This window comes from Microtus pennsylvanicus, chromosome 14 (genome assembly GCF_037038515.1).
Source record: "Microtus pennsylvanicus isolate mMicPen1 chromosome 14, mMicPen1.hap1, whole genome shotgun sequence".
Classification (NCBI taxonomy): Eukaryota; Metazoa; Chordata; class Mammalia; order Rodentia; family Cricetidae; genus Microtus; species Microtus pennsylvanicus.
In genome coordinates this window covers 44022662-44050268 of record NC_134592.1, presented here as the reverse complement: position 1 = coordinate 44050268, position 27607 = coordinate 44022662, and the positions used below count along the sequence as shown (strand labels likewise).

The window sequence follows — 27607 nt, the reverse complement described above, 5'->3', positions numbered from 1 at the left end:
TCCAACACAGAACTAAGAGAAATGAGGCAGGATCCTAAGTGCCCGCCTCCAGTCCCTGGCTGGGAAAGCGTCTAGCCGGCCGCGCAGGCGCCCCAGGCTGCTGGGCGGGAGGACCCGAGAGGCTCCGCCCCCTGAGGTCCCCGGCGCGCCTGACCGCCTCGGCGTCCGCGCCCCCACCCCCCGGGCCTCCAAAGGGAAGCGTCAGGCTTCTCCTTGGCCAGCTCGGGTCCTCAGCCTCGCGAGGACCCCGCCCCGCCCCCGCGCCGAGGCTACCCCTCGGCCAGCTGACTGCCTCTCGTCTCCGCCGGTGTCTCCGCGATGCCGCTCTACGAGGGCCTCGGGAGCGGCGGCGAGAAGACGGCGGTCGTCATCGACCTGGGAGAAGCCTTCACCAAGTGAGTGGCCGTGGGCGGCTGCGGGCCCCGGGAAGGGCGGTGGTCACGGCCCGGCAGCTGTCGCTAGGCCCGTGGGCCCCCGGGACCGTCCCCCAGCGTTCCCGCAGACGTCCGCCCTCATAGCCCCGAGGCAAAGCCCAGTCCTCCGCGGGATTATGTTGTCTAGGAGGACTCGTGGATCCGGTGGGCTGAGTAGGTGCTCGACTACCTGAGAGGCGCAGGAAGCTTCGGGAACTGCCTTGTCCCCGCCTATGGTGGTCAGGGGCCATCCCTAGAGGTTGGACAGCGGTGACCCAGAGTCTGCCCAGCTCTGGCTGGGTCAGATAGGCAAGCAGCGATCGAATCGTAAGGCTTGCTGACTCTTTCCATCATTAAACATTTAGTAGAGCCCTGTTGGTTCTGGAAATAGATTGTTCCCCAAGACTGTAGGAAACGCAGCTAGGAAGACGAGGCACTGGAAGATGTGAAACAGTATAGATAAGACTGGAAGTTCTGTAGGTTAACCCTGAACACTTAGAACACATCTTGCATTTTAAAAAAAAAAAAGCATTTTGTAAACACTAGAATAGTGGCCTTCAAAGATGCAGAAGTTTCTTTCAAAGGCAGAGATGAGAGACACAAATACACAACCCTTAGAACGTTTGGACAGTGTCAATGGGCTGTTAGAATGTTTGAGGTCTTTGGACTATCCGTCTAAGAGTCGTATTGGACTCAAGAGGAAATGCAGAATTATATCGCATATATGTATGTATGAGGTGATGTTATGTAAGAAATGCATAACATACCTAGGCAGAAATACATAGGCAGAAAAGAAAACTGACAGAATTACATCATATATACACACAAATATATATGAAGTGATTTATGAAAGAAATGTTTGAGGTTTTTTTACACATCTGTAAGCAGTAGATATTAAGTAACTACTAAGTAAAATTGGTCCTTAGGAGCTATAGAGTTGGATTAACCATAGTTGTTGATTTTTCTCTCATTCTCTGCAAGACCCTTTCATAATCTTATTTTGTTTTTTTAAAAACATTAATGTGCTAAATAATTAGAGATTACTACCCAAAAATAATTATTTTGGCTATACATTGAAGAAATAAATTACTATATAGGGCTATAATCTTAAACACATAACTTAAAAACGATGTCGGGGAGAACTTAAGCTACCCCATTGCATGTATCTGGAGAACTTTGAGGAACACTGAATGTAAATAACGTGGGGATGAGAATAGAGGGAGAAGCCAGGCGGTGCTGGCTCATGCCTTTAGAGGTAGGCAGATCTCTGAGTTCCAGGACAGCCAGGAGTAAAAAAGAAAAAAGATCTGGGCATGAGAGAACAGAATCAAAAAGTACCCAGGAGAACAAAAGGTGTGACTTAAGGGTAAATTTGCATTATAATAATTTTTGCAATTTTTTAAACAAAATTTGTTTTACTAACACAAGAGAAATCTGGCACTTACCGATGCGCTTCTCAGATCCTCTCATTGAGTGATGCCTGACTGTTGAAGGAAGTCCCATAGTGTGTATCCAGGGTCGTAAAAATAAATGTCTTAAATTTAATAGAACTAAGAAGTGGGGAGAATGAAATGAGATACTGACTTATTTCAGTATAACAGATTTGATATACTTTGTCTCTTCCTTTAACATGGTGTAAAATTATCAATAGATGTTATTTTTTTAGATTTTTTTCTTTGACCCTTTAAGTGCAGCAGAGGTATTTCCAGATGTTTTGTGGTCATTGTTTCTCTGGCACATATTTAGAAAGAATGTAATAAGAAGAGCATTTAATTTTCCATTTCCTTGCAGGTGTGGATTTGCGGGAGAAACTGGTCCACGATGTATAATTCCTAGTGTGATAAAAAGAGCTGGCATGTCTAAGGTATTTCTGTTTTAAACAAATCAGAAAACTATGGGCGGGCAAGATGGTGCAGTGGATAAAAGTGCAGGTAGAGCGAGCCTGGCACCTGAGGTCAACTCCAGAACCAGGTAAAGATAGAAAGGCCCAGTTCCACCAGGTTGTCACCTGACCTCCACACAAGTTCTGTGACACCATGCATGCACACCCTGCACGTGTCTATGCGCCCCCATGCACACATAAATACTAATAATATGTGCAATTTAGAAAAAAAGCACAAAAAGATTGTTTTGTTAGTAAAAGAAATAATTTTAATTTTTTACAGCCAATCAAAGTTGTTCAGTATAATATCAATACAGAAGAATTATATTCCTACTTAAAGGAATTCATCCACATACTGTATTTCAGGTAAGTTGAAACTTTATTTTAGGGTTGATTTTTTTTTTTCCCTAACTTCAGCACTTAGATAGTTTTTTCCCCCTAATAATGCCGTCATTATCAGGACTGAGGCTTTTTGCCCAGTGGTAGAGCACTTGCTTATTAGCATGCTCCAAGTTCTGCCTTCTCTCCTGAGCACCAGTGGGGGTGGGGGTGCCTGCTGTGATTCAGAGAAGTGAAGACAACACATCAAAGAATAGCCGTGGGTGTGTGTTTCTAGAAATAATACAAATCATTTCTAGTACTTCTGGGAAATAAATTTATTAGACTTTTGTAGTTTTCAAGTTGATGTCTGTAGCACCTGGAGTTTGGTGAGCCCACTTTTGCAAATCTACAAAAGAAAATACCTGTTTAATGGCTAATGGTGGTGATGATAATGGCTGTAGTTCCTGTACAGTGCTTGATATATCCTAAGAATGCAAAAACGTCATCTTCCTGAAGTAATAAAATGAAGATGTCTTTTTGTCATAAAACATCTTAAGATATGGTAGTACAGTTTATTCTTAAATTATGTTACTTACCAAAAAAGTACAGAACTTTATTTCCTTTTAAAAACAACACTATCATTTTTTCAGGCATCTGTTGGTGAATCCCAGAGACCGTCGGGTTGTGGTTATCGAGTCGGTATTATGTCCTTCCCACTTCAGAGAGACACTTACTCGTGTTCTTTTCAAGTATTTTGAGGTACCTATTTTTATTTTTAATGTGTATGTATGTGTGCGTGTTTGTGTGCACATGTGTATGTGAGTATTCATAGAGGCAAAAGGTCCAGTGTTTTCCTTAATCATTTATATATCTTATTTTTTCATTTATTTTTGACATTTTTGAAGTCTTAGAAAGTCCAGGTTGACCTCAGACTTGCTACATAGCTGAGGATGACCTTGAACTTCTGATCCTCCTGCCTTGACCATTGCGCTGCTTTCAACAGTCTTCTAAGAACCTATAGAACAATCCATTTGAGCTCTCAACACACAGTGGCTTTTTTAGCTCCAAGTTCCAACATCCTTCCAGTTCATCACAGCAATACGCTACAGACCTGCTACCAAGCAATAGGGTTTCTATTGCTGTGATGAAACACCATGACCAAGAGCAGCTTTGGGGAGGAAAGGGTTTATTTCTCTTACACTTCTAGGTTACAGTCTATCACTGAGGGAAGTCAGAGCAGGAACCTGGAGGCAGGAACTGATTCAGAAGCCATGGAAGTATGCTACTTACTGGCTTGCTCAGCCTACTTTCTTATAGAACCCAGGACCACCAGTTCACAGTGGACTGAATCCGTGCCCCCGCATCTCCCTGTATCAAGCATGAATTTAAAAAATTGCTCCACAGACTTGCCTACAGCCTGATCTTATAGAGGCTGGGCTTCCCCTTTCCCAGATGACAATAACCTGTGTCAGGTTGACGTGAAATTAGCCAGCACATGCCTTTACCTTCAGGTGCTAGGATTACATATGGGCCTCACGTCTGTTTTTGTGCAGTGCTGGAGACTGAACTCATGACTTGATGCATGCAAAGTAGGTACTCCTACTGAGCCATGTCTTAGCCCTTTTCAAGACAGGATCTCTGATGGAGTCAGTCAGCCTGGCTGTCATGAAGTTCCTGCTCTGTCTCAGCACTGGCATCACAGGCTGTCCTACTGCACCCGGCTTTATTTGTATGGCTGCTGGGGTGATCTGAGCTCAAGTCCTCTTGCTCGCATAACAAGCACTTTCATGAGGAGACGCCTCCCCAACTCCTTGAGATACCTATTTTTAAATGAAATTAATAAATTGTTTTTAAGTAGAAAGAAGGCAGGAGGATAACTCGGTGCTAGGGCATTTGCCTAGCATGTACACTGTTCAGAAAATAGATAAATCTTACATACTACATTTTAGCAAAATGTTTAAACCAAGTCTACATTGTATCTCATGAAGTGGGAGGTCCCAGGAATGGGGGTTATCTCTTAATTTTAGTAACATTACTTGTAATCTTCATTTTATGAGAACAGGAATATGCTGTAAGTTCATTACATTTCATAGTGAGCCAGAATCTTCTTAAATTTTTAAAAATCTCTATCTTGAAATTAAAGTCCTTTTCAAAGAGGGAATGGAAGATTATTTAAAATGAATAGAGTATATTAGAAATTAGAGGTAAGCTGGGCAGTGATGGTTGCCTGAAACCCCAGTATTTGGGAAGTAGAGGCAAAAGAGTAATGGTCACCTTCTGTACATAGTGAATTTGAGGCCCTGTCTCAAAGAAAAGTTAATTACTTGTAAATATTTGTATATGTTTTCCCAGAGTCAAAATGTACTTAATACTTAAAAACACCTTGGCAGAGATGATTGATTGTCAGTCATTTTGGTAAGACAAGTCTGAAGAAACAAGTTCTCTGCCACTGCCCTTCCTGAGCGAACTCAGGGATTTGCTGCAGTGAGAAGACAGCAGGACAGTACGGCAGATCAGCTCTAGCTGAGGGGAGTCTGCATTTACACTGAAGGATCTCGGTTGGGTTTACATTGGTATTCTTTTTTTTTTTATTTATTTATTATGTATATAGTGTTCTGCTTACATGTATTTCCTGTAGGGTAGAAGAGGGAACCAGATCTCATTACAGATGGTTGGGAATCACCATGTGGTTGCTGGGAATTGAACTCAGGACCTCTGGAAGAACAGTCAATGCTCTTAACCTCTGAGCCATCTTTCCAGCCCTTACATTGGTATTCTTATCTTGTATTGTATATAACAGAATACCTTCTCTATTTAAGTAAAAAGAAATTAAAAGTAATAATCTGGGGAGTAGAGAGATGGCTCAGTGGTTAAGGGTTTTGACTGTTCTTCCAGAAGACCCGGGTTTAATTCCCAGCACCCACATGGCAGTTCAAACTGTCTATAACTCCAGTTCCGGGGATTCTGGCATCCTCACACAGACATAAATCAGGCAAAACACCAATGCATGTAAAATTGTTTTGAAAAAATGAAACAAGCCAGGCAGTGGTAGCGCATGCCTTTAATCCCAACACTAGGAGGCAGAGGCAGGCAGATCTCTGTGAGTTCAAGGTCAGACTAGTCTACAGAGACAGTTCCAGGACAGGCTCCAAAACTACAGAGAAACCCTGTCTCAAAAAACCAAAAGGTATGGATGGATGGATGGATGGATGGATGGATGGATGGATGGATGGAAATGAAATAAAGAGCCAGGCGATGGTAGCACACGCCTTTAATCCCATCAGAAGCAGGTGGATCTCTGTGAGTTCGAGACCAGCCTGGTCTACAAAGTGAGTTTCAGGACAGCTAGAACTGTTACACAGAAAAACCCTGTCTCAAAAAAAAAAAGTACAACTATTATTTTATCTATCATTTGATTATAAAAGACTGTCATGTTTTGATCAAGTATCTGTATCTGTGCTATCACCAAATCTAGCAAATTCTCACTGGAAAAAGAAATTACTAGTAGTTAAATATTTTAGTTTATAGTTTTGCTTCTCAATTTATACTGCTAAGTTATGGTGAGATTTCAAAATTTTTAAAATTTATTTAGAGACAGGGTTTTTCTGTGTGGCCTTGGCTGTCCTGGAACTTGCTCTGTAGACTAGGCTGGCCTCGAACTCATGGAGATCTGCCTGCCTCTGCCTCCCGAGTGCTGGGATTAGAGGCATATGCCACCACCACTGGGCTGATTTTAAATTTTTAAAGAGTTTTTATTATTACTGTGTATATACACGTGATGATGTATGACTGTGCCTCGGTTTCAGTGTAGAGTTCAGAGATCAATTTTGGAGTCAATTCTACTTTTACATGGGTTCCAGGGATCAAACTCTAATTTCCAGGCTTGTGCCCCAAGTGATTATACCTGCTGAACCATCTTGCCAGTCCCGGGTGTTTTTAATAGTTCATAATTCAAACTTTGCAGATAATGATAATCATTATTTGCCTAGCAGGGTGTGGTAATACATTCCTATAATCTCAGCACATGATAGGTTGGTGCAGGAGGATCAGCAGTTTAAGATTATCCTCAACTATATACCAAGTTCAAGACCCTGGGAGGGCTGTTGATGCATTAGGGGTAAGGTGCTTGCCAGTAAGCCTAAGAAGAGGAGTTTATTCAATCCCCAGGATCTATATGGGAGGGAGAGAATTCCCGCAAGTTATCCTCTGACTTCCACACGTGTGCTGTACACACGTGCACACGCACTCACGCCCACACACTCGCAGAGTAAATTTTAAAGGGGGGAAAAAAGACAGCCTGAGCTACATGAGACTTTTGTCTTAAATAAGTAAGTGGAAAGAATTGTTTCCTAAAGCTGGACATAAGAGTGCACGCCTGTGATCCCAACCCTTGAGTGAACAGGAGGTCACCAGAGTTCGTGGACAGCCTGGCTGTCTCATCCTGCTCCCCAAATGGAAGGTAGAAGGGAGGGAGGCAGGCGGAGAGGTGGGGAAGCTCTTTCCAGTATTTTTATCTGGATGGCAAAGGCATCTATTCTTTAGTATCATCTTCCTCTGAATGTACATTTTCTGGGCTTTTATCTCTTTCAGTATTTTACTTCAAAAAAAGTAGTGTTGATTAAAAATGCTTCAGAATTGTCATTTGGGAATGAAACAGCCCAGTTAAATTCTGTTTATTTAACCTAGTTACTTCTGTTTATTGCGCTATACTTTGATTATTGAGTAAATTCATGTTCTTCATTTAACACCGATAATTGCTTGAACAAATGTACATCAATGGCGTGTGCCTGTGACGTCCTTAAACACTGCTTACGTAAGCCCTGGTCTCACTGCCGTGCTGTTGTTTTCCAGGTTCCGTCTGTCTTACTTGCTCCAAGTCATCTGATGGCTCTCCTGACACTTGGGATTAATTCTGCCATGGTCCTGGATTGTGGATACAGGGAAAGCCTGGTGTTGCCTGTATCTTTTTATCAATTGTCCCATGTTAAGGGTTTTTATTTTTTTTTACTCATTTTAACTAAAGTAATTGGGCTTATAAAAATAATTTTTGTTATTAAACTATTTTGGATTACTGTATACAATATGAGTTATCATGTGGTAAAGTTCGTAGACTTATAAAAATTCGACTTTATATAGAAGTTATCATTATAATTCAGTCCTACCTAGTTTATGCTCCAGAAGCAGGTCTGGTCAATATTATGTTCAGTTTTCAAGATGAATTATAAGCTAATGAGGATAATTAAATTCTAAGAAAAGAAGTCATATAAAGAATAATTGGACAAATTAAAATGAGAAAGTAAAACTAAGAAAAGAATTTTAAATGGTAGAATGAAATTGGCCTTCATTATAGAGAAAAAGATCATTTTTTCCTGTCTGTGGAAGCTGTCAGAATAGTATACCATTGGGTTTATGAGCTGGGCAGGTAAGGACACATCTAGGCTGTGCTTCTTCCTTACGGGATACCCTCAAGTAGATTACACTCTTGGCCTCAGTTTCCTTATATGTAAAATCCTGATGCTGTTTCATCTCAGGGAAAGGTCTTTTAATGTAGGACCTGACATGTAGTTTATCTCATCCCGTGAGGGACAGCTAATAATTCAGGCAGTCAGAGTATTACTACTAGTTTATTCCTTTCGATAGAAACACTTAAAATATAGGTAGCATTATGACTTGTCACAGTGAATGTTGCTGTGTTGAAAATGTAGTTGAAGTACATGAACATAAGTCTAGCAGTTTTAAGAGCTAGGTTTATCTGAGAAGAAATGTTTACAGGAGGGAAGTAATCATTTACTCCTGAAGAACTAAGCTAGGCAGTAACTTCTCAGCTATGAAGTACTTTGTGTTTAATTCTCAAAATAATCCTGCCACACAAGTACTGTTCTTTTCATCTAAGTGAGAAAATGAAAAGTTAGGCAAGTTTACATAAGCATGTGACTAGGCTTTAAACCTGGGTTTGTGTCCCAAACTGACATTCTCATCAATACTCTTTCTCCTTTTTATAAGTATTGTACTTACGGAATGTTAACCTAAATGGTATATGAAGTAGGTTAATAATGTGGAATAGGTCCTGAGCACTTTCTCTCAGCTCGGCTAGTAGAAATACAGGTGGGTCACATACAGAATTAAATATGTCTAAGAAATTCATATAAATTACAGCAGTAAGGTTAATAGCATACTTTATATTACAGTATATTGAAAATATTATTTCTCTGTGTAATCATATAAAAATAATCCAAGTGTTTTTTTTTCCTTTATTAAACTTTTGTAAGTTTGCCTTGTAACTTAGGCTCTTAAAGATGTAAAGTTCTGAACAGCACTCAACAGGCCTATACTGCTGGTGGCTACCATGTTGGATGCCTCTGCCCTAGTGAATGAGTTGTGATTATGTGTGTGTATGTGCCCATTTACGTCTGTTTTTTCTGGTGGACACTGTGTAAAAGACTTGCTCTTAACTTTTCTGTAACCTTTTAAAGCAAGATGTAAGAATTTACCACCAAGGTTGATTAGAGCATAATGGTAGAGGGTGATATATGTATCAGGGAAGCGTTGTATCTGCTCAGATGGTGATGGCCTTGACTCCACTCTAGATATATGAAGGCATCCCAGTGCTGAACTGCTGGGGAGCGCTCCCCTTAGGAGGAAAAGCCCTTCACAAGTAAGTTTTTTGGATGTTTTCTTACCAATGCCACAAAAGCCAGTGCTTGGAATCTGATTTATTTGTTTGTTTGTTTTTTGTTTTTCAAGACACAGTTTCTCTGTAGCTTTCTTTTTGGAGCCTGTCCTGGAACAAACTCTGTAGATAAGGCTAGACTCGATCGAACTCACAGAGATCCACCTGTCACTGCCTCCCAAGTGCTGGGATTAAAGGTGTGCACCACCATCACCCGGCTGGAATTTGATTTTTAATTTATTCTATTCTCTTTTAGATTTGAATTCTTTCATCAGATTTTTTTGAGATTATTAATATAATTAAATTTTCACCCTTTCCTTTCTTCCTTCCAAGCCCATCCATCTACTTTCCCGTCCTTCAAAGTCATGGCCTCTTTTTTCACTAATTGTTATTACGTGTGTGTGTGTGTGTGTACGTGTGTGTGTACGTGTGTGTGTACATATATATATCCCTAAATACAACTTTTTGAGTCCATATCATGTTACCTGTATATATGTTTTCAGGGCTGACCACTTGGCATTAGACAACCAGTTGGTGTGCTCTTCCCTGGGGACGACCACCTCTCCCACTCCAGTTTTCCTCAGTTGCCTATGGTTCTTTGTATAAGTTTGTGACCTTAAGGGCTTTTCCTTGTCCACTTAGGCATGCCCAGCGATAGTGTCTTTATTCAGCTCATATTTGACTTATGGATGTAGCTTCTGATATTACTAGGAGACAGACTCTCCCAACAAACTCCCTGGTCCTCTTTCCCTTTGTGATCTCCATACCCCTCTTCCGCAGTGTTCCCTAAGCCTGGAGTGCAGGGTGTCTGGACTCCACAGCTCTACATTTTGATCGGTTGTAGTTTTCTGTAGTCTTCATCTCTTGCAAAGAGAAGTTTCCTTATGAGACAGACAGAATATTATACACATAATAAATAAATAAATAAATAAATATTTTTTTAAGAAAGATTTAGAGTCAAGAGCCTCCTATGAGAGACAACATGTTACATTGTTTTTCCAGTTCTGGGTTATCTCACTCAATATGATCTTTTCTAGTTCCATCCATTTACCTGCAACGTTCATGATTTCATTTTTCTTTAGAGCTGAATAGTACTCAGTGTATTTTCTTTACATAAACACTTACATGCTATGTAAAGTGTATAAGTACCACATTTTCATTATCCATTTGTTGGTTAAAGTACATTTCAGTTGTTTCCACCTCCTCCCCACCCCCCAGGACAAGGTTTCTCTGTGTGACAGTCCTGGCCTCCTGGAATTTGCTTCATAGACCAGGCTGACCTTGAACTCACAAAGATCTGCCTGCCTCTGCTACCCAAGTGCTGGGATTAAAGACTTGCGCCACCATACCTGGTTTATTTCCGTTTCCTGGCTTGTGAATAGAGCTGCAGTGAACGTGGTTAAGCATGTATCTGTGGAGTAGGATGTCAAGTCCTTTTGGCATATGCCAAGAAGTAGTATAGCTTGGTCATATGGTAGATTTATTTTTAGCTTTTTGAGAATTCTCCACACTGGTTTCTAGAGTAGCTGCACAATTTGCAATCCCAGCAGCAATGAAAGAGAGTTCCCTTTCCTCTGTATCCCTTCCCCCATTTCATATTGGTTCTTTCATTGATCTTTGCCATTATGACTGCAGTAAGACAAAATCCCAAAATTATTTTCCTTTGCATTTTCTGATTGTTAGGGACAGTGAACATATTTTGAGATATTTCTCAGTCATTTCCCTTCTTTTGAGAACTCTGTTCAGGTCCCAAGACCATTATTTGAATAGGTCATTCAAATACCTATTAGGTGAAGTTATTAAATAAGAAAATATTACCAGTTGCGGTATTTTAATTTCAATAACCTTTTCAAATTTCAGGGAGTTGGAAACTCAACTGTTGGAACAATGTACTGTTGACACTGGTGCTGCTAAAGGACAGAGCCTTCCCTCAGTGATGGGTAATACGCCTTTTAAGAGTGGTCTGTGCTCTTCATGCTTTTACCTTGTATTTTAACCTCTGCCCATTGCTAGTTAGCCTTGCGTTCCCACACCTCTTGACCTTGCTCCAGTGATGTCATTGTTGCGCTTAGTCGGTCCAGCGGTGTGTCAGTCATCTTTTCTAGATCTCACGCTATATCTCAAGCCATCTTTCCTCCTGAGCTCCCCTCTCTTTGTTTCTGGTATTCTTCCTTCTGTAATTCTGCACTTATTTTCTTTATTAGTGATTCTAAGGGGTATTTGGGTGTTTTGTTTTGTTTTGTTTTGAAAGTCTCTATCCTCTCTTCTTCTGACTAGTCACCCAGCATGCTGTCTATTCTCAGATGGAGACTGGGTCTGATCTTTCTGAACTTGTCACTCAGATTTCCACAAGATTGTTAGATATATAAACTGTGCACATCTTAAGCCTCAGAACTGGTACTCCCAGAAGTAAATACAGCATCTTTTGTAATTTTTCAATTATTATTATTAGCTAAAGGTAATATCTTAGTGAAGAGGGGAAATGATAAAATTATATTTTAATTTTTTAAAAAAATGTAATAACATCTTCCAGGACAGCCAGGGGTGCACAGAGAAACCCTGACTCAAAAAACACAGTACAAGTAGCAATGACATCACCATCTCTATTTCTCCTTCTAGAAAGCGGGGAGTTAGCATTCCAGCTCCTCCGCAGAAAAGTCTTCCTGATTTCACTTGTTTTCCACCGGCACAGGCCTGCTCTGGTGAAGCAGAGCCTCTGTGACTTAGCTTTCACTATCTCCTTCCTGCTTGTTCGCTTGTGGGCCTGTGCGTCACAGGTTTGACTTACTTCATACTGTTGTCAGAGATAACTTTCCCTAGACTGGGAAGAAGTTTTTTGGTGCCTGTGGATTAACCCACGTTTCATATCTGCTACACATTTTCCGGTAACGTCACTCCATCCTCCCTCCTAGCCTTAACTCTAGCTCTTTTACTACTAGTCATCCCGTCAACCAAGAGCACTTGTTTGCACAACCCTCTGTCTTCATCTTAGTGTTTTACCTGAGAACTGCCGCCCACCCCACCCTACCCCACTGCTGGCACCATACCCCTCAGAATCCTAATCATTAGTACATTTCTGACATTGAGATGTCAGAACTGCCATTGTTTCCTGAAGCACTCACAGAGGACAACCAGAGATGTAAACCAATTGAAAGCGTTCTCCCTGAATTCCTTAGATGAATTCCTTAGATGAAAATCTCTGGTATGCTGGAGATCCTCAAATGAATTTCAGGTTATCCTCTTTCATTTAGTATTTAGAACCTACTTTTAAAAGAATGATAATTTCAGCACTCTGGAAACCAGGTAGATTAGGGCTAACCTGGGTCACATAGCAAGACCCTGTCCCCAGAAATGAGAATTTAAGTGCCCTGATTCGGAAAGTATGTAATATAAATTATATACCAAACATGTTGTTTTTTGTTCTACTAAAATGACTGAAATTAAGTGGAATTTTACAGAGCCAGTGAATGGCTGTCATTTTCATTCTTTACTTGGAAAGTGTAAACAGTTATTTGCCAAGATTATCTCCTCTTTTTAGAGTAGCTTATAAATCTAATCAAGTTAAACCCCTTTTCACTCCTTCTTTACAATGACCAACAGAAAACTGCTTCTTCCCCACCGTTGGTTGGAAGTTTTGAATAGTCCTAGAAAGAGGGCCGAGCTGTAAAATTCCATGGCGTCAGCCCTTATTCTCGGGTTGTTGATTCTTACAATACAGTTTCTTCTCTCTTGCTTGTTTATAGCCAGCATTAAATCTTGCAAAATCTCTTTACCGTCTTGAGAAGTAAATTTTAACAGTTTTTTGGCTTGTCCTTTTCTTTGAGGTGAGGTCTATGTTGTAAATTCACGATCGGGCTAAAATTGTTCTTCACTCCCCTGCTCCAGCCACTAATGCCTATGTGCTGGGGTACAGATAGATGTTTGGCACACCTGGATAAGTAGGAATTGTCAACACTAAAAGCATTTTGAATACCTTTAATAAATGTTTATAAACTTATAAACTATAATTACCATGATATGAAACACAAAAGTAAGAAATTGAAAAGAACAAGATAATTAGAAGTAAAAAGGGTGGTGGCACACACCTCTAATCCCAGCACTCGGGAGGCAGAGGTAGGCAGATCTCTGTGAGTTCAAGGCCAGCCTGGTCTACAGGAGCTATATTTCAGGACAGGCTCCATAGCTATAGAGTCTTCCTGTTTCAAAAAAACAAACTAAAAAAGATAATTAGAAGAAATTCTAAATCTAAAGTTACACTTTGGTGGGTTGGTGTAGGTTGCAGGAGTTAAACCCAATGCATTGTCTTAGGGTTCTATCACTGAGTTATACCCTGGCCTCTACAGCCATACTTGAAGTTTTGATTGTGAGCTGTAGCCTTTAGCAGCTGAGCTCTCTCTCGCCAGCCCACTGAAGTCATACTTAATACATGTTTTACTCTTTTCCAAGGACACTGTGATTAAATATGCCACTTTTCAAGTTATGGGTTAATACTTTGAGATTGTGGGTTTAGATTAATTATATTTTACCCAAGACAAGATGTAGGAATTAGTGTTATACTTGCTCATTTATCATGATCCATTTCTTTATCAAAAGCTCCTTTGTTTTTAGATACCAATCAAAATATTTTTGAGAATTGGTTTAGAAAACATTATTTTATTATATATTATTTTGAGATAGGGTCTTACTATGTAGCCTTGACTAGCCTGGAGCTCAATATGCAGAGCAGGCTGCCCTCCTACTTAAAATCAATCTGACTACCTATGTCTCTTAAGTGCTAGGATTAAAGGTGTGAGACACTACACATGGCTGGTTTAGAAGATTTTAAATTTAGGTTAGAAAATGGTATTTCTGTTTCTGCCTCAGAAATCCAGCATGCTGACAAATAATCTGTAGCAAATCCCAAAGGTTACTTCTGAACTCTTTTTGTATGTGTTTTACTTGCTTGTTTCTGAGACTAAGTCTTGGTATATAGTCTTAGTATGTAACCCAGGCTGGCCTTGAACTTGGAACAGTCCTCCTGCCTTAGCTTCCCAAGCCACCTTGCCTAGCCTTTTCCTCTTCTTTTTAAATGTCCTCTTTAGAAGGGATTGGGAAAGAGCAGAGGGTGCTAGGGGAGTAGTGTGATTCAACTGTTATATTCATGTGTGGAGATAGACTTCTTTATGAATCCCATTGTTGTGTACAGTTAACGTATGCCAAGGAAAAAATAACCAAACGTACCCTTTACTTGGAAGTAAAGATTAAAAGATAGTATGTACTTCTTTTTAAAAATATGTGCTGGGGTCGGTTAACAGCAAGATAGCTCGGCATAAAAGCACTTGCTGACGTGGATTTACTTTTGGGAACTGTTGAAGGGAACTGCGGGCTGCGTTCCTGCCACCCAGCTCCCGGCCGCCTGGCTAGCTTATGCCCCAAAATAACAACACACAAACTGTATTCATTTAAACACTGCCTGGCCCATTTCTATTAATGTGTGTAGCACTGAGGTGCGCTTACCAGGAAGATTTTAGCCTACGTCCATCCTGGGTCAGAGCTTCATCGCGTCTGCCTCTGAGAGGAGCTGCATGATTTCTGAGCTCACTTCCTCTTCCTCTCAGCATTCTGTTCTGTTTACTCCGCCTATCTAAATTCTGCCCTATCAGATGGGCCAAGGCAGTTTCTTTATTAGCCAATGACCTTCCTCCATCAGGGAACCTTCATGGTAAAAGGAAAAAAATGACTCCTACAAGTTGTCTTCTCACTACCACATGTGTGCATGGCACATGCTTATCTTCCCCGCATATGTGCTGGTTTGTAATGTTGCTGCAGCTCTTGCCATATGAAAGATGTAAACTTAGAACTTAACTTTTTTGTAAGATTGTAATAACTACTCATCTGTTAGCCCTATACTTTCCTTATGATGGGAAAGATTTCCTTAGTCTTTTCTGCTATATAAGTATCTTTGGAGTGCTGGTGTTGGCCCCACCGTCTCATGGATCTCGTGTGTGCCCTGTGCTGCTGAGCCCCGCTGGCCCTGTTGTGAGATGCAAAAGCTCATGGCTCCATGGCCCTGTTACACTCATGGTCTGCCTCTCTGCTGTCTGCACGTGGAGCGATGAGACTTCCTCCCTAAGAGCAAAGTTGCTTTTGGTGTTAGTCTTTTAAAATGATTATTTATTTTTCCATTTTACTTAAATGAAAAATAGGGAAATGGATAGAATTTAATACGATTTTTTTAAAGTATTTAAGTTCTTTAATTCTTAATAAAATTCTTTTCAGGTTCAGTTCCAGAAAGTGTCTTAGAGGATATTAAAGGTAAGCAGAGTTTTTCTATCAATGTGTGGATCCTTGGCATGAGCTCAGGTTGTCAGGCTTGACAGGAAGTGCCCTAACCTGAGCCATCTATCTTTCTGGCCTGACGTTCCCATTTTTGACCCTTTCATTCTTTAGTGTTAGTTTGAAGGGCATGGGTTTCTAAAAATACAGATTAGAAAATATATCTAAAATGAAATAGATGTGGCATGTGCCCAAAATCTCAGCACCTGGGACAAATACAGACATACATAGCAAGTTCCACGCCAGCTAGGGCTATATCTAATGAGACCCTGTCTAGACAAACAAAACAAAACAAAACAAACAAAAAACAGCCATGTTGCTGAATAATATGTTCAACAATAGGAATTTATCTTTTTTTTAAAGATTTATTTATTTTAGTTATCTGAATGTTTTACCTGCATGTATGTATGTACCACATGAGTACTTGTTGCCTGTGGGGGTCAGAAGGCATCAGATTCCCTGGAAGTGGAGCTAGGATAGTAATGAACCACCCTGCAAGTGCTGGGAACTGACCCTGGTCCTCTGGAAGAGCAAGTGTTGTTGACTGCTGAGTCATTGTCTCCAGCCCCTAGCAGAATCTATCTTCAAATGACTAGTAAACACATTACATAGTTGTGTGTTTGCAATATTTTATCAATAATTTGGCTAAAGTCTTTAGATTTCTTTCATTTAGCCCCACTTTTCCTCAGATTTTAAGTTTTACTCCAGTGTCGAAGGGCCTTATTAAAATAAAGGTATTTGCAGAAAAAATTCTTTAGTGTTCAAAATGCAGAAATGGATAGAGTAGCGGGTAGGAAGTGCTGCTGGGTGTCCATGAAGGAAGTAGTCTCTGCAGAATCCCAAGCTGAGAACCAAGTGCAGTTTTGTGTCTTCACTAAGAAATTTTTTTTCCCCCGAGACAGGGTTTCTCCTTAGCTTTTTGGTTCCTGTCCTGGAACTAGCTCTTCTAGACCAGGCTGGCCTCGAACTCACAGAGATCTGCCTGCCTCTGCCTCCCGAGTGTTCACTAAGATTTTTTTAAAGGAACAAAAGAGAAAACTGAAACTAGCAAACCTGAGCACACAGCTGTTGAATTGGGAGAGCTGTCTTTCCTGCTGGTGCAGTTTATTGTATTTTTACCTTCTCCAAGGGCGGTCAAATGGCAGGACAGCTTCTGCAAAGGTATTTTTAGAACGTAGCTTTGTAGGCAACACTCCCTTAGAGAAAGAACCCTGCGTCCTGCTCTTGAGTGTGTCTGTCTTTCTTCCTGGGCTTCTCGAATTCTCTGCCTCCCACATCCTCTCTATCTCCCTGACCCCTCTTGTTTTTCTCTTAAACTTCATGCTTAAGCCTGTATTGAAATATCTCTAGTAAAACCTCAGCTGTGGTTAAGAGCACTGGCTGCTCTTCCAGAGGTTCTGAGTTCAATTCCCAGCAACCACATGGTGGCTCATAACCATCTGTAATGAGATTTGTCGCCCTCTTCTGGCGTGTGGGCATACATGGAGGCAGAATGTTGTATACAGAAAGAAAGAAAGAAAGAAAGAAAGAAAGAAAGAAAGAAAGAAAGAAAGAAAGAAAGAAAGAAAGAAAGAAAGAAAGAAAGATCTTTAAAATAAAATAAATAAATAAAGCAATGAAATAATGTGATTTTACAGAAGACAAATACTTAATTGTATGTTCATGTGAATAGAATTGTTCTAAGGGATAAGCCCCCTATTCGTTTAACAACAAGTGGTACAAAGGCTCCATTTCCTCCTTTCTCCAGTGCGTACGTGCTTTGTAAGTGATCTGAAGCGCGGACTACAAATCCAAGCAGCAAAGTTTAATATTGATGGGAACACTGAGGTAAGCTTAGAAATTACATCTTTCTGAAAGCTACTTATGTGTTTGCTTATAATTACACTTTTTTTTTTCTAACATTTCAGCGTCCCTCTCCACCCCCAAATGTTGACTACCCATTGGATGGAGAGAAGATTCTACATGTGCTGGGATCAATCAGGTTAGACAGTGATTAGTGTGAGCCAAACAATGTGTTAAATTTTGACTCTGAACAATATTTGTGTAAGCCATCAGGTGAGTGTTGCTAGGTTAATGGTAAGATGTTCCTCATGATGCTTCATTTTTTTGCAACTATTTAGCTTTTTAAGGTTTTAAAAATGATCTTTCCTGTTTCTCAGAATAATTCAGAATTATTTTAATGAAACTAACAGTGTTTTGAAAAGCAGAAGAAAATATGTTTTAAAAGGGTTGGAATCTCTTTCAAGAAGCAAGTAGTGCCGGGCGGTGGTGGTACACGCCTTTAATCCCAGCACTCGGGAGGCAGAGGCAGGCAGATCTCTGTGAGTTCGAGACCAGCCTGGTCTACAAGAGCTAGTTCCAGGACAGGCTCCAAAACCACAGAGAAACCCTGTCTCGAAAAACCAAAAAAAAAAAAAAGAAGCAAGTAGTATGGGACTGGAGAGATGGCTCAGCAGTTAAGAACACTGACTCTTCTTCCAGAGATCCTGAGTTCAATTCCCAGCAACTACATGATGGCTCACAACCATTTGTAATGAGATCTGGTGCCTTCTTCAGGGGTGCAGGTACACATGCAGGCAGAGTATTGTATTCAAAATAAATAAATGAATAGATAGAAGCAAGTAGTACCTGTCTTAGTTAGACTTTGATGTCCACATAGTCTTTCTACCTACTCAGCTCTACAGACAAAGTGCAAAACTGACCATATAATATTCCTGTCTTCCAAAACAACTTCATGTAGCTAGATTTTATTTGTAGTCAGTCATTTGCTCATTTGTGATGTAAACCTTTATTTTGGAACCTGGAGACATACATGAAACAGTAGTTAAGAACATCAGTAGTTATAAGCACTGACTGCTCTTCCAGAGGTCCTGAGTTCAATTCCCATCAACAACATAATGGCTCACAACCATAGTGGGACCTGTTGCCCTCTTCTGGGATAAAGGTGTACATGCAGATAGAACACTCATACACATTAAAAAAACAAAAACAAAAACACACAAGAGGAGCCAGGTTCAGTTTCCAGGACCCACATGGTAACTCAGAACTGTCTGTAACTAGTTCCAGGATGTGCAGTGCCCTCCTCTGGCCTCGGCGGGTGCTACATGCACATGGTGCACAAACACGCATGCAGGCTGAATACCCATACACATAAAATAAGTAAAATAAAAATTTTAAAACTTTGTTTTGTTACAATGAACATATCATTCCAAATAAATTCAATCTTTAGGATCCATTGGTAGTTCACAAATTATTACTTGTTTCATTATTTTTTAGATACTGTAATAAAAATTACTGTTAAGGATTTATATAGATATATTGATAACAACCTACTTCTATTGCTAGCAGTGTAATTTTATTTATATCCTAATTTTATGAAATTATATTATAAATTTCTTTTTTGTTTTCCCAGACAGGGTATCAAAGTATAGCCCAGGCAGACCTCAAACAATGTTTATCCTCCTACCTTAGCCACTTGAGAGCTGCTATTATGATGGTTTAAACATTCCGTCTTTAAGACATAATATCAGAGATGCACTGAAAACAGTTACACGCCATACTGGATATCCTTTTAAGTTTTAAGGTAACAGGGTGAGATGTCAAAAGCATGAACATAAATACATAGAAGTTAAAGATTATAAATTGAGGGGCCCATCGATGTGAAAATGTACCATTTGATAGTCATATTTATTTGTTTGTTTGCTTTCTTGCTTGTTGGTTTATTTATTTATTTTAGCTTTTAAAGACATAGTTTCTCTGTGTAGCCCTGACTGTCCTGGAACTTGCTCTGTAGACCAGGCTGCTTCTGCCTGAGTGTTGGGATTAAAGGCGTGTACCCCCACCACCCAGCAGTAGTCATTTTTAGACCATTATAATCTATTGTTATTTTATTAAATTATTTTAAATTTTCTTTGGATTATTTAGTGAGACACATAATAAATGATTGCTACATAGTGAGACTCTATCTTAAACAAACAGAAATAGAGTTTAGATGTGATATGTATATTCTGTTAGGTTGGTGTCATACTGTCTACTGTTTTTCTTGGCCACACAGTTTATACAAACCTGAAGGTAGGGGGCTGGAGAGATGGCTCAGTGGTTAAGAGCATTGTCCGCTCTTCCAAAGGTCTGAGTTCAATTCCCAGCAACCACATGGCTCACAACCATCTGCAATAAGGTCTGGTGCCCTCTTCTGGCCTTTGGCATACACACAGATAGACTATTGTATACATAATAAATAAATATTTTTAAAAAACCTGAAGGTAGCCGGGCGGTGGTGGCGCACGCCTTTAATCCCAGCACTCGGGAGGCAGAGGCAGGCGGATCTCTGTGAGTTCGAGACCAGCCTGGTCTACAAGAGCTAGTTCCAGGACAGGCTCCAAAAACCACAGAGAAACCCTGTCTCGAAAAAACAAAAAAAAACAAAAACAAAAAACCTGAAGGTAGTGCCTTCAGCAATGTGGGAGTGTCTCTCATGTAATCTAAGAGTAGAAAGTATGACAGCTCCCATTAGAAATCAGAACATCCTTCCTCTTGACCATTTCTTGGGGTTCTGTTTGGCTTCTGGACTCACAGCTTCCTTGTTCTTTTTTGTTTTTTCGAGACAGGGCTTCTCTGTGGGATGTTCCTGGCTTTCCTGGAGCTCACTCTTGTAGACCAAGCTGGCCTCGAACTCACAGAGATCTGCCTGCCTCTACCTCCCCAGTGCAGGGATTAAAGACATGTGCCACCACTGCCCAACAGCTCCCCTGTCTTAGGCAGCAAGCAGCAGTCCTAAGAAGGGAAGAGAAAGGAAGAGTGCATCCTCTCCTCTTTAAGGAACATTCTAGAGCTGCAGGTCTCTCTGTCTCGTCTGCTGCTTATCTCTGCTGGGAGGCTGGTACATGTGTCATAGTTTAGCAGATGGCAAGAGGCATAATACACCCAGCTGACAGATGGATCTGTGAGCCAGGTGTGCTGCACACACCTGCAATTCCAGCATTTGGGAGGCTGAAACAGATGGGTCATAGGTTCAAGGTCACCTTAGGCTACATCCTGAGTCCTTGTCTTTAAAAAGTTTTTTAAAGAGGTTCATCGTTTTTGGTTTCTTTTAAATTTTCACATAATTCCAAACTTAGAGATTGATGGAAAGGAAATAGAGAAACTGACTATGGTGGTGCACGCCTTTAAGCACATGGGCGGCAGAGGCAGTGGATCTCTGAGTTCTAGGCTCACCTGGTCCACCAGTGAATTCCAGGACCGCCACGGCTATATAGAGAGTCCTTGTCTCAAATTTTAAATAATAAATTGTTACTGGTATACAGTGTACATAGAGTTCTATGCACTTTTATGTGTATGTACATTTCTGTTTTCTATACTACAACAATAAAGTTTAAAACTGTTATGGCCATGAAACCAACTTGATAAAATTGGTTTCCACTAGATTATTATGTGTAATCCATGATTGTCTGTGATGTGATTATTAGAGTTTGTGTTACACATAAGGCAATATTTCCTATTGTAAACATCCTATTATTAATGTCATATATTTTAAAAAATACAAATAAGCAAATTTGATTTAAAAAGAACTATGCGAAATAGAAGAAAAATACTACTTAATCTTATATCTAGAAACAGATTATAACAGTGGCTACTATGGCTTAGAGGGGGGTGAAGGAAAGTAGATCAAAGGGCATAAACTTGCACTATACAAAATGATGACTATAACTGATAATGTATGTTATATACTGAAAAGTTTCAGGAAGAATAAATTGTAGCTACTCTTACCACAAAAAAGGTGACTATGGAAGATGATAGGTAATCATTTGTTTATGTATGTCTATATTAAAACATTATGTTGTATGTCTTAAATATGTACAATGAGAAATACTTTTCACTCCAAAGCCCTTTCTATTGGTGCCCCACGTTTGTTGCTTTCCTGTTTTATTACACAGGGTACTGTGTAGCCCAGGCTGCCCTGGGACCTGTAGCAGTCCCTCTGCTTTACCCTTCTCGTGTGCTGGGATCCCGGGTGGACAGGGAGTTTAAAGTCAGCTTCAGCTGCATGGAACCTTGCCTCAGAAAAGCTTTTTAAAAAGCAAAGAATTTTGTTAACATTACAGAGTACAACTTCTTCTCTGTTGTTATGTTTGGGGAGAGGTAATGAAATCCAGAACATTTAAATCTTACTTCCCCGGTAGCTCACACTTGAGGAATGCTTCCCGTGTGTCAAACCTTGTTTTACAAGCATACTGCGTCCTCCTCTCATCCCCTGGAGGTAGACACTATTTTCCCCATTTACAATGAGAAAAAGCTTTGTATTTTATTAAGTAATTCATGAAGGTGGTACTGCCACTTAAAAACATTGTAAATCTAACCAATGCTTTATTGCATGTCATATTATATAATGCCAATAAAGTGCTCTCTTTTCTTTTTAATCTCACTAGAGATTCAGTTGTGGAAATTCTTTTTGAACAAGATAATGAGGAGAAATCAGTTGCCACCTTAATACTGGATTCCCTTTTGCAGGTATTTATAGTTTGCCTTTGTTGTCATGGTTCTTCAAAGAAAAATGTTAGATATTGTCTGCATTTTTCCTTATTATATATTATTTATAAGAATAAGGTAACTGGGCAGTGGTGGCACATGCTTTTAGTCCCAGAACTCGGGAGGCAGAGGTAGGTGGATCTCTGAGGCCAGCCTGGTCTCCAGAGCGAGTTCCAAAAAAAAAAAAAAAAGAATAAAAGAATAAAGTACTTTTCTAGTCTCTTTATTGTAATTTTTATAGAAGATGGTTACCTTTTTTAAAAATATTATACTTTTTTTTATTTGTTTTTGTTTTGGCATATAACTCAATATATAGTGAGTGACCAGGCTATCCTTGACTCGTGGCAATTCTTCCTCTTCCTCTCGAATGCTGGGATCATAGGTATGCACCACCAACCTGGCTTACATTTTCTTTCTTTCTTTTATTTATTTATTTATTTGTTTGTTTGTTTGTTTGTTTATTGTGTATACAGTATTCTCAGTATTCTATCTGCATGTACACCTGCAGGCCAGAAGAGGGCACCAGATCTTATTACAGATGGTCGTGAGCCACCATGCGGTTGCTGGGAATTGAACTCAGGACCTTTGGAAGAGCAAGCAGTGCTCCTGACCATTGAGTCATCTCTCCAACTCCTACATTTTCTTACTTTAACTTTTCTGTGGAATTTTATAGTTAATGCTGCTAAGAACAATGGCAGTTGAGTGGCCAGTGCAGGTGAACGAATTCCAGGCCAGCCTGGCTTGTATCGAGAAGTCATGCTAGTTTCATGCTAGTGTGGCTCACATAGTAAGGCCCTGTCTCAAATAAACTTTTTTCTTAGTATTTAAAAAATACCCATAGGGCCACCAAGATGAATCAGCAAGTAAGGATACTTGCAAAAATCTGATGGCCTAGGACACACATGCTAGAATCCTCTCCTGCAAGTTGTCCTCTAGTTTCCAAATGTGTGCTGTGACATGCCCACACCAATACATGTAGACACATATAAAATACATGAATGTAAAAACCATGCAAAAACCCACATTTCTCCTTAATGAGTTTGACTTTGGCACTGAGTGAGATACAGTATCTCAGACCAGGTAATGAGTTTGAACAAAGCAACTTTTTTTAAAATATTTATTTATTATGTATACAATATTCTGTCTGTGTATATGTCTGCAGGCCAGAAGAGGGCACCAAACCGCATTACAGATGGTTGTGAGCCACCATGTGGTTGCTGGGAATTGAACTTAGAACCTTTGGAAGAGCAGGCAGTGCTCTTAACCTCTGAGCCATCTCTCCAGCCCCACAAAGAAACTTTTTTCAGAGCAGATACCAGACTTCTTTTGGACCTTGGGTAACTTTTCCCCCAAATTCAGTTCTATATGGTATTAGGTTTTCAGGTGTTTGAGGCTTCTATATCTTTGTTTAGTGACTGTGCCACTGTAGAACTCCATCTGAAATACCGTCACTGTGGAAGGCACTGTCCACCTTGCGGACAGCGTTTCGTGAAGAACTAGATCATTCCCAAGTCTTAGACCTGACGAGGAAGTGCAGTTCTTAGAGGGTCTGAGTGAGCATGGTCTGGCTGTGACGTGGGGCACTCCATGGGTTGCCCTGCTGATCCGATTGGCTCGGTAGAGCTCACTTCTTTTTTCTCCTCTGGAAGCTGTGGTAAGAGTATGACTTTTCAGGAGAGGAGCGTGTCCTCCAGTCAGGGTACATGAACAGCTATGCTGTCCTGCGGGATCCTCCAGACAAGCTCTGAGAGTGCTGTCTAACCCAGCAGCTGGCCTTAGGTATAGGAGTATAAACAATAATACCTTGAAAATTAGGTTTTAAGCCAGCATGTGCCTATTATCCTAGCACTCTAAAGGTAAAGAAAGGAGAATTACAAGTTCAAGGCTAACTCCAGGTGTGTGGTGAGTTTCTGACTATATTTAGCTATCTGTCTCAAGTAAACAAAAGTTAATGGGATGGTGGTGATGGTTAAATGTTACCTACTTTCTAAAACTGTGGGCCAGCTAGAAGGCTTAGTGAGTAAAGGCGCTTGCCACCAAGCATGGTAACCTAAGTTCAATCTCTAGGACCTACTTAGTAGAGCAGAGCCCACTCCTGCAAATTGTCCTCTAATCTCTGCACAAGCACTGACTCCTGTATGCGTGTGTGCACATGTGCGTGCTTGCATGTGCGCGTGCGCACACACACACATGATCTTTCGATTGTCGTAGAGGGTAATACAGAGGCTGAGTGTGGTAGGGTTTGAATCCTTGAATAAAGAAACAGTACAGTCCTTTGCAGTGCTGCTGCTGCTGTATACAGTGTCCGTTTCTGTGTAGTAAATCTAGCTAAACAGTGTTTATAAAACTAAAAACTGTTCTTTTCTTCTTCAATAACAGTGCCCAATAGACACCAGGAAGCAACTGGCAGAGAATTTGGTAATCATTGGTGGCACATCTATGTTGCCAGGATTTCTCCACAGATTGCTTGCAGAAATACGGTATTTGGTAGAAAGACCAAAATATAAAAAGACACTTGGCGCCAAGTCCTTCCGAATTCATACTCCACCTGCAAAGGCTAATTGTGTGGCCTGGCTGGGAGGTAAGAGCTGAGCCCTGAGTGTATTTCTAACGAATGCTTCACTGTTCAAAACTAACCACCTCCTAAGTAGAACCGGTAGCTGGGTCACATGACTGACTTATCCTCTCACAATCCACCGTCGGAAATGGTGTTTGGTGTTGGGAAAACTTAGCCACAGATGATGATGAAAATATATCTTCCACTGAGAAATAAACCCCACAATCCAATTAGTTAGGAAGCTGAAGCAGGAGGATCAAGAGTTTGAGGCAAGCCTGGGCTACATAATGAATTCCAAGCTAGTTTAAGCTAGAGTGAGACCTGCCTCAAAGAAACAAATAAGTTTCTTAAAGTGTGACTTTCCTCTTAAAGAATTATATGCCTATTTCTGCTGGCCTTTGTACTGTAATTTTTTTTTTTTAAGTAAACTTCATCCTTAGGAATGGATGTGGTGGGGCTGGAGAGATGGCTCAGAGGTTAAGAGCATTGCCTGCTCTTCCAAAGATCCTGAGTTCAATTCCCAGCAACCACATGGTGGCTCACAACCATCTTTAATGGGGTCTGGTGCCCTCTTCTGGCCTGCAGGCATACACACAGACAGAATATTGTATACATAATAAATAAATATATGTTAAAAAAAAAAGAAAAATAAAAGGAATGGATGTGGTGGCACATGCTTTTTTATCCCAATACTCTAGAGGCAGAGGCAGGCAGATCTCGTGAGTTTGAAGACAACATGGTCTACATAGTGAGCTCCAGGCCATAGACTACAGAGTACAACCCTGTCTCAAATAATAAGTAACCTTCATGCATTTGAAGTCATCCCTCAGAATAGTGAAAACAGCAGCTGTGTTCCAGAGTAATTGCTGTTACTGGAAGCATTGGTTCTCGCATGGAATTGGTTCTCTGCTCTGCCCTTGCTCTGTGGTGGAGCTACTGAATGCTCTGAGGATGGTATCACCACTGGCTAAGATGTAGTCTAGTGAGTAGCTACGTAGGGAAACAGCCACAGATGTATGCAGCATACATTGTGTATTTCACGATACAGCCAGTGTCAGGATTTTTAAATGAATGCAGTACTATTTCTTGTATGGTAGAATTTGGTTAATTTTGATTTTTCCTCTAGGATTAGATTTAGAAGCTGAATTGTTTTTTATAAAAATTGCTTTGTGCATCTTTTTAAGATTTTTTTATGGCAGCTGGTGGTGGCGCGCGCCCATAACTCCAGCACTTGGGAGGCTGTGAGTTTAAGACCAGCCTGGTCTACAGCGTTTCAGGACAGCCAGGACTGTTGTTATACATAGAAACCCTGTCTCGGGGGGTAGGGGGGGATTATTTATTTATTTATTTATTTTTCAGTTTAAATCTTAAGACTTTGGGGCTGGAGAAAGGACTCAGTGTCAGCGGTGGGGGGGCACTGGCTGCTCTTCCAGAGGATCCGAGTTCAATTCCCAGCACCCACATGGCAGCACACAAGTGTCTGTACCTCTAGTTCCAATGGATCAGACACCTTTTCACCTTTGCACATAAAATAAAAAGTTAAATAAATTATATTTTTAAAAGAATGAAAAACGGGGCTGGAGAGATGGCTCAGTGGTTTAGAGCACCGTCTGCTCTTCCAGAGGCCCTGAGTTCAATTCCCAGCAACCACATGGTGGCTTACAACCATCTGTGATGAGATCTGGCGCCCTCCTCTGGTGTGTGGGCATACATGGAGGCAGAATGTTGTATACATAATAAATAAATAAATCTTAAAAAAAAAAGAATGAAAAACATGTTAAGGCTTAAATCATGCCTATTGGACTTTGCAGTTTTATTTAAAGACATGTAATAGTTGTGACCAAGAAAACTGAGTCTTTCCTAAAGTTGACGGTCCCTCCACCTCATTGTTCCACTGTGTTGTAGATTTTGTAGTTCTAGACTCACTGTGAGCTGCAGAGGGTCGTTTAAGGGACTTTGAGCACAGGAGTCCCAGCTGTCCACTGAACCAGAGTGGAGAGCGTGATGGGCACTGCTGGGTTTCCCGGCCCCTTTTCTTAACATGATGTGTGCAGCTTCCAGTTCTCTGGTATATCATCTTAGCTAACAAAGTATTCTCACTACACAGGGGCTGTTTTTGGAGCATTGCAAGATATTCTTGGGAGCCGATCCGTTTCAAAGGAATATTATAATCAGACGGGCCGCATACCTGACTGGTGCTCTCTCAACAACCCACCCTTGGAAATGATGTTCGATGTTGGGAAGACACAGCCACCGCTGATGAAAAGAGCATTTTCCACCGAGAAATAAAAGTCTGAATAAATTCAGCCTTGCTTTATTTCAAATACTTAATTAGTAATAAACTGTACAAAGTATGTAGGATGCTTTAATATATATATAGGTGACTTTTATGTAACAAAGCATTTCTGTGTTTTCTCTTTGCATTAATATTGATCTCATTTGTCTCTTGTGTAATATGTTATATAGTGGATGCCTGTGCGATATGCTGATTTATATCAATAAACAGAGTTAAGCTCTTTGATTTTGGAAGTTTATTATCTAGTTCAGTTTTCTCTACAGCACACATAATCTGTCTTGCATTAGAAATTACTCTATTTTTAGCAATTAATTCAGTGTGTGAATATTACTAGCTTTTCCCAGTTATTTCAGATTCTTTTTAACTGTTCATACTCACCTGGGTTCACTGTTTCACTGACAGCTCTTTCTGCAGGGAATTTTTTTTAAAAAAATTCTCAGTTGGACTTGCTGGCACACACCTACCTGACCCTCCAGAGGCAGGATCACCTGAGCCCAGGAGTTCAAGACCAACTTGAGTTGTAGAGAAATTCTGACACACAAAAAATACCCTTCACTCTGCTTTTGTACTGTCTTTGACTTGTTGAGGTCATTTTTAAAAAATCAAAAATTTCATCATTTAATTTAGA

The 27607-nt window shown here is 40.4% G+C and overlaps 1 protein-coding gene across 1 annotated transcript; it reads left to right on the top strand.

Moving 5' to 3' along the window:
- The first annotated feature begins 155 nt into the window (after positions 1-155).
- On the top strand, positions 156-27204 carry Actr10 (actin related protein 10). The gene is made up of 13 exons (XM_075947851.1): positions 156-395; positions 2205-2277; positions 2579-2661; positions 3267-3375; positions 7468-7575; positions 9204-9271; positions 11147-11226; positions 15545-15580; positions 17349-17428; positions 17509-17582; positions 22027-22108; positions 24506-24707; positions 26791-27204. The coding sequence occupies exons 1-13, from the start codon at positions 319-321 to the stop codon at positions 26970-26972; spliced, it is 1254 nt and encodes a 417-aa protein (XP_075803966.1). The 5' UTR covers positions 156-318; the 3' UTR covers positions 26973-27204.
- Positions 27205-27607: the final 403 nt, after the last annotated feature.